The following is a 7,932-nucleotide window of genomic DNA, read 5'->3' as shown; positions in this document are numbered from 1 at the left end:
GGCTTCTCCCCTACCACCCCAGAGGAAAGAGATAGGGGTACACTCGGGTCTCCTGAGCAGGAGGGGGCCTTTGAGGAGGGGGGTGGATGTCAAGGAGAGGCAAACGGGAGAAGATTTAAGAACAGAAACCAGCACTAAAGAGATCATTAGCAGCCTGTCATCTGACAGCGAGTCAGAGGCAGGGAGGGAGGAGGATGAGCCTGGAACAAGTCATTCTGTACACAGAGGAAGTCAGGGGCGGGGTTTCCGCAGACTTGCATGCTGGGTAAAAAAAGGAAAAAGAAATCAGACGCGGCAACTGTGCCAAAAGGGTCGGACGTTGATTGAAACACTGGAGATGTACTTTTGAACTTTGTCAATAAATGAAATAGATTGGAACTGGCCGTGAGCCTGGAGTTTTATCTATGCCGGCTTGACAGCATAAAGCCTCTGACAAATCGTACCCAAAATGTACTTCTGAGGGTTGTGTGATAGATCTTTCACATGGTAAATAGAAGAGTTGGACTTTGCTTACTGTGAAAGATGTTTAATATGGTTTAATCTTACAAAAAAACATTTTATGCACATCATGTACCACTCAAGTTTAAATGATACTACAACATGGTAATTTAAATGGTGATTTAAATTTTTAACATTTGGTTAGCTGGCCTAAAAAGTGTGTTTTAATGCAGGATTTCTGAAGACAAGCTAGGAAACAATGCTCCCCAAGAGAAAGAAGGAAGGAAAAGCAAACCAAAAACCAAAAACCGATCTCTTACTAGTTGTGATTGAAAAAATAAAACTGCTTCTGAGATCATACAATTTTTGGAAAGAGGATGTCAAGAAATCTGCAGAGAAGAAACTGTAAATATCCTTGCCTTTCCTTGCCTTTTCCTCTTTTACTCAAGCAAAGATGGAGAACCTGGGGGCCTCCTGATGTTGCTGGAATACAGCTCCCATCTTCCCTGATCACACTGGCAATGCTAGCTGGGACTGATGATAGTTGGAGTCGAAAAACAGCTGGAGGACCACAGGTTTCCCCAGCCCATGCCTATAGTTAGATTTGTAAACTGCTTGGGGCACAGCTAAATATTTTCCTTTCCTCACTATGAGAAGCTATATTGCCACCATAACCACCAGCAGCAATAAAAATATTGGACTAGATTCAATTAAATAAGTTGTGCTAGTGGGAGCTAGCATGACTCATGCTAGTGCAAATGGGCATGCCCCCCCCATCCTGCTCCAGAGAAGCACATTGAAGTAGAAATCCTTCCCTTCAGACAAGCAGAAATTCTTACACTGATGGAATGATCTCTTTAGCACTACTTTGAACTCCACCCATTTGCAGAATAACAAAACACTTTACGTATTCCTGCTGATAGCTATCTATCAATAAAGAATTTAATTTCTGAAGTGCTTTATTCCTCCACTTTCCTTCCAATTGCTCTCCACAGGGCTCCTTTCACATCCCTGTTCCTCAGGCTGTAGATCATGGGATTGAGCATGGGAGTGACAACCCCATAAAACACAGCCACTACTTTTTCCTTGTCAGTGAATGTTTTGGCTTGAGGCCTGAGGTACATGGCCAAGGTTGTGCCATAGAAAATTCCCACCACAGCCAGATGAGAACCACAGGTTGACAAGGCCTTACTACGGCCTTGTGATGAGCGGATACGCAGAACAGCGACACCAATGCGACCATAGGTCACCAAAACAAATGAGAAGGGGAACACCAGAGTGAAGACACTGGTTACCATCATGCTGACTCCACTGGCTTGGGTATTAGAGCAGGCCAATTTCAACACTGCCTGGAGCTCACATTTGAAATGATTCACCACATTGGGCCCACACAGGCGTGCCTGCATACTGAAAAAGGGAACAATGGTCAGGAGGAAAGAGCTAGACCACAGGCTGACTGCCAGAGAGATGCACAACTTTTGGCTCATGATTAAGCTGTAACGTAGAGGGTAGCATATTGCCACAAGACGGTCATACGCCATCATTGCTAGCAAAAGGCACTCGGCCACTGCCAAAAACAGAGCAATGCTCATTTGTGCAAAGCATCTGCCCTTGGGGATTGTGGGCCTGTCTGTGAAGCAGTGGGCCAGCATCTGTGGGACAGAGGTGGTGACATAGCAGACATCAATGAGGGAGAGGTTGCTGAGGAAGAAATACATGGGTGTATGGAGGTGCGAATCCATCACAATGAGCACCACAATAAGTCCATTCCCAGCTACAGCAACCACGTACATCAGCAAGAAGAGAATAAACAAAACAGCACGTGCTTTGTGGTTTCTGGAGAGGCCTATTAGAACGAATTCAGTCACTGCAGTTGTGTTGCCCCATTCTTCCATGTTACCTGTAAAAAGTGATATCAAATATCATTGGACCTCATGTAGGACATTCCAGCCCTTCTGTTTATTTCCTCAGTTGTGAAATGTTATAAATGGAAAACAAATTAAAAGTTCATGTGTAGAGATCATGACTAAGTCCCAGCCACTAATGAAAGGCAAAATGTAAAGCTTTTGTTGATTAATCTAATTTTGTTGTTGTTTGGTCGTTTAGTCATGTCCGACTCTTCGTGACCCCATGGACCAGGTCCTATCCCCTTCATGGATCACTGCCTTGTCGTGGTGAAGGGGCTTGAATAACTCAGAGAAGCTATGAGCTATGCCGTGCAGGGCCACCCAAGATGGACAGGTCATAGTGAAGAGTTTTGACCAAACGTGATCCACCTGGAGCAGGAACCGGCAAGCCACTCCAGTATACCTCCCAAGAAAACTCCATGGACAAATACAACAGGCATATAATCTAATTTAGGTGATACATTAACATTCACCAGGTTGTACTGCAAACTGACTAACATTTGATAGCAGATTAAGAAATTCAATTGGCTCTGTGTAATTAGGAAAGCATAGAGGGTATTTTCCCTTTCTTCATTTGCATTTGGAGGGTGCATTGTACTGGTTTGCACTATGCAGAAGCAGTGGTGAAAAAAGTCCATGTGTTCCCTACAAAATCTTTGGAGAAGATAACACTTTCCCTCCATTCTACTGAGTATTGGATATTGTGTATGCATCCATTAATGCCAAACAAGCATAGATCCCCAGGTCACAACATGCATTGGGGGTCAACAACCATACATTCGCCACCAGTCAAGCCATTAAGGGTGAAATAATTTGCGAGCAAACTCACTCCACCTCACCCAAAGCCTCATTTAATTCATGTTGTAATGTAATGAAAGCCAAGAATAATCTCAGATTTAACCTTTGGGGGAGATATTTAAGGTGCCCTCCAGATGTTTCTGGATCACAACTCCCATCATGCCTGGCCTTTGGCCAAGCTGGCTGGGTCAGATGTCTGTACAGCCATATGGGTAATCACTCACTCATGGCATATGGACTGGAATAGATTTTATTCTGTGTTTTATATATCACTAATATTTTCTGTTTTATTTCTAAACACTTTAAAGATTTATCTGTCCAAAAACAAACAAGCAAACAAACCGCTCCAAACTAGATAACAAATGGCTGACCTACTTACTGGTTAAAACATTGAGAGGATCATTTTGCTGTTCTTTCATAAGGGAGGTTTACTATAGTTTGGTCCTTGTGTTCATTTTATACGTAGCTCCAGGTCAGATTTCATGCTTTATCGTCAATCTATATTAGGGTTGTCAAACGTCTGGAACTTCCTGGACATATCCAGAATACTGCAGTCATCAGCAGTGTCTGGGCAAAAATTGGCCAAAAAAGGCCTGGAAAATCCGGACATATGGTAGCCCATGTCGGCAGTTTCATTTTTGGCTGTTTCCCATAAAAATAGCTCAAAAATTGCATTTTAAGCTCAACAACTTTGGGCAAAACTAAACTTTTTTTTTAGTTAACCACTCAACAACTTTTCTGTTTGAAATATGGCAACCCTATATTATATTATATTATGAGCCTATAAACTTGTCTTTCTCAAACTAGAGCTTTCCACATATTGGACTTGGTCAATGTTCAGGGATGAAGGCAAGTGGAGTTCAACACCTAGACAATGCCAACTGGTGGAATATGCCAGTAAGTGTGGTAGTTCTGTCAGCTTTTGATTTTAAGAAATCTGGTTCTTGACTGTGGTCAGTGGTGGGGTCTGAACTGTAGTATTCTGAATGATAGAGCCTGGTTGACTCTAGTGGGAGTTGAGCTGATAAAAAACCATTTTCTTCCTTGTTTTCCTTTTTGCATTGGTACTTAGAGATATAGAGAGTTTAGCTTGGTACAGGAGCTGCACAAGTCAATAGAGCAAGAACACCCCCCTGAGATGCTACTGCCAATTTGCAAAATCCAGCCATAGTTAAGCACCTTTAAGAGCTGGTGATTTCTATGGGATAGAGATAGTCATGGACGTACAACCCTTTCTGAATGGTTCATATTCTCTCTCTCTCTCTCTCTCTCTCTCTCTCTCTCTCACACACACACACACACACACACACACACACACACACATCACAAACAGACAAATTTCAGAGAGAATCTATATCTTCACTGGAGTCCTGCAACATTTAGAGAGCACCAGGTTGGGGAAGAGTCCTGTAAGTGTGACAGTCTTGCCAACCCCTGTCAAATTGCTGTGCCAATATCAGTCTTTTGTCCCTCAGCTCAGCAGACTTTAAAAAAAACCCTCTTAAGTCTGATCTCCTCAAAATGGCTCTGTATTTTACAAAATAAATAATCCTAGTTGCATTTTAAGAATGGCTGAAAATTTGCAGATACAGGATGATGGCAGGATTTCAAACATGCAGCAGCCACTGCATCACAACTACTGCTCCATTCAGTTCAGGGCAGGCAGAAGTGTGTGTGTGTGTGTGTGTGTGTGTGTGTGTGTGTGTGTGTATGCGCGCGCATGTACACACACACACACACACACACACACACACTTATATCCTTTGTGCGTGGACTCATTAGTTTCATAGAAATAAATGGGGCTGCTGGAACACAGAGAGAACATCTCTGTCAGGGTCCTGAATTAGTGCATGTAGATTCTCAACTCAAAAAGATACTCTTCGTCACCTTTATATTTTATGGAATATCTGTCTACCATAAGGGTCTCCTTCTATATTGAAAGACCATATACAACTGTTTACTAGAAACAGCGTCAAACACATCTTCAAAACTTTTTATCACACTTACCTCTCAAAAAAATCACTCCACTGTGAATGCGCTTGAACATTCAGCAAACATCCGTTTTAACTTAGTCCTACTTATTGAAATTTAAATCTTTAGATGACTCACTAGTGTTGTAGAATCTTCATCTGGCTAAGAACAAAACATAGTTTCGTCGGAACCAATTAAGATTTACATTTTTATGGTATTGACAAAGTATTTATATTATCTCCAAACATTTTTAAATCCATGATCTTATGTTGGAAATTCAGAACTGTTTATGAGATTCCAGAGGGACCACATCCCATGAGGATAATTAATGAAGAAGAGCAGAAGCTAGAAGCAACTTCTAAGAATTTGCAACACCAAAATATCAAACATAAACTGAAAAAGATAATATGACTTTTATCTAGGCTTCTTAAAAGTGCACATTGTGTTGCAGAAATTCACTCAAGTTCTGAACTCCTGAACCCTTGAATTTGGTCATTGCTATATCAGATTTTTTTCTGATGAAAAAAGTACCAAACATTTGGCTCAATAGCTTCTTAAATTTACAGCACTGAAATATCAATGATAGACTGAAAGAATGAGAGGAAATATTTCAGTGTTGCATTATTATGATCTTTCCATCAGTGTAAACATCGCACTTTGTCAGTTGGAACAATCTCCCCCCCTGCTGTTCTGGGGGTTCTCCTGACCTTCCGGAATGGATATGATGGAGGTGCAGAGGTACTTGTGGGGTGAATGGGGAAACCTGACTTTGGGCTAGCGGAAGTAATTGCACGGGCTTTTGCTGGCACATCAGGTTAGTTGAAGCTGGCCTGATGTGACTTTCCTCTATTTTTTCATTTCAGTTCACTTTTAATTTGTATACTTCCTTTCTGTATTACACAAGGCAGTTTACAACAATGAAATATACAACAAAGATCACACACCTTATAATCTGATCCAATACAACAAGGTCATAATAAAATAATAACTTTAAAATAAGCAACATATCAAATGAAGTAATATTCAATAATCCATTAGAACATAATTGTACACAACAGTAATATTGAGGTACTCTGGGCTTCTAAAAAGTATCAGATAAATTCACTCAGGTTCCTGAACTATGGGCAGACTCAGTTGGTGTTACACCAGGACATTTTCTGTTGGTAGGATTGAGGATGCCATTAGTTTCAGCTCAAGATAAATGCAAAGTGATATTGAAGGTTTCTTCTCCAAGGAAACATCTGAGAAATTCCATGGGACATGCCCCCAAAACAGCAACCAAATTTGATAAAACTACTGAAAGTTTCAAGGGATCTGTGAAGTATCACAGTATCTGTGTAGTAGCAGTATTCAACTAAATTGTTCACCTTCACTTTCACTCTTTCTCTCTCTTCCCTTCCTTCTCTCTCTCTCCCTGCTTACTTCCTTCTCTCTATCTCTCTTCCTCTCTCCCTGATCTTTCTCTCGTTCTCTCCATTTCTTATGTATCTCTCCCTTTCCTCTCTCTCTCCCCTTCCTTCTCTCTCTCTCTACCTCTCCCTTTCCCTTTCCTCTCTGTACCTCTCTCTCTCTCCCTCCCTCCTTTTCTCTCTCTCTCTCTCGTCTCTCTCTCTCCCTTTCTTCTCTCCCTCTCCCTCTCCTCTTTTTCTTTCTCCGTCTTTCTCTCTCTTCCTTTCTTCTACCTTTCTCACTCTCCCTCTCCTCTTCTCTCTTTCTTTCTCCACCTTTCTCTCTCTCTCTCCCTTTCTTCTCTCTCTATCTCCCTTTCCTCTCTCTCTCCTTCCTTTTCTCTCTCTCTTTCTCTCCTTCCCCTCCTTCTTACTCGTTATGTCAAATAAAGCAAAACAGATTCCTTTTGGTTCAATATGCACAAAAAGATGAATAAGCTTTGATTGGATATTTTCACCAGGTTTCAGGTTCTATGGCTGTGCACCCAAAAATCGCAAAGCGAAGTGAAAGAATCCTAAACAAAGGAAAACAGATTCTTTTTGGTTCAATATGCATAAAAAGAAGACGAATAAGCTTTGCTTGGGCATCTTTCACTTGCACTTGGTTTCAGGTTCTTTCACTGTGCATCCAAAAATCTCAAAGTGAAATGAAAGAAGCCTGAACAAAATAAAACAGGTTGTTTTTGCTTCCATATGCATAGAAAGAAGACAAATAAGCTTTGGGCTTCTTTCAATTGGTTTCAGGTTCTTTAGGTTTGCATGCATATTACCCCCAAAAACACAAGGTGAAGTGAAAGAATACCAATCAAAGCAAAACAGGGTTTGCATATGCATAGAAAGAAGACAAATGCTTCTTTCACTTGGTTTCATTTTTTGGGGGTGGCTTTGAGAAAGGTTGCCGGCTGGGCGCGTGCGCCAAGTTCAAATGTACAGGCGCGCGGGACAGCAGAAAACCCGGATTGGGAACCAGGTCCTAAAGCCCGCCGGAGGCAGGGGGAAGACTCAGGGGACTCAGCGTCAGAAGAGTCTAGAAAGGGGAAGACCCCAGCGGACAGGCAGACCCAGAGGAGGAAAGAGCAAAGGAAGAGGTGGAGCAAGGCTAGAGTCTTAAAGGCTAGAGTCTGGGGGGAGGAGATTCAGACGGAGCTTCAGCGGTCTAGAGTTCAAGACGTAGAGCTGCGCGCCACGGCTTTGAAATCGAAACTGAACTTCAATAAAGACTTTTATATATAACAAGAACTGGCGTTGGTCCTTTGTGAGCTGGGACCTCGGGCAGCTCTGACAGTAAGCTCCGTCTCAATAAAGATTTAACCCTCGCAGCGTGAGTTGGCGCAGCGAGGGGCAAAACTTGGTGTTTTGCGAGCTCACGA

General features: G+C 42.1%; 1 protein-coding gene across 1 annotated transcript; it reads right to left on the bottom strand.

Moving 5' to 3' along the window:
* Positions 1–451: 451 nt before the first annotated feature.
* LOC309336209 (olfactory receptor 13H1-like) lies at positions 452–7,284 on the bottom strand. Its single transcript, XM_081851806.1, has 2 exons — positions 5,151–7,284; positions 452–2,338 (listed from the first exon to the last, which is right to left on the bottom strand). The coding sequence occupies exons 1-2, from the start codon at positions 5,188–5,190 to the stop codon at positions 1,398–1,400; spliced, it is 981 nt and encodes a 326-aa protein (XP_081707932.1). The 5' UTR covers positions 5,191–7,284; the 3' UTR covers positions 452–1,397.
* Positions 7,285–7,932: the final 648 nt, after the last annotated feature.

Source organism: Podarcis erhardii (genome assembly GCF_964252035.2).
Source record: "Podarcis erhardii genome assembly, chromosome: 2".
NCBI classification, from domain to species: domain Eukaryota; kingdom Metazoa; phylum Chordata; class Lepidosauria; order Squamata; family Lacertidae; genus Podarcis; species Podarcis erhardii.
The sequence above is the reverse complement of the archived record's forward strand: the minus strand, read 5'-3'. Positions and strand labels throughout refer to the sequence as shown.

Bases quoted from the DNA above. Each gene is read 5' to 3' on its own strand.
- LOC309336209 (XM_081851806.1), bottom strand. From the start codon at position 5,190: ATGTTCAAGCGCATTCACAGTGGAGTGATTTTTTTGAGAG. The intron at 2,339-5,150 runs GTAAGTGTGATA...CACTTTTTACAG, and splicing joins TGGAGTGATTTTTTTGAGAG to GTAACATGGAAGAATGGGGC.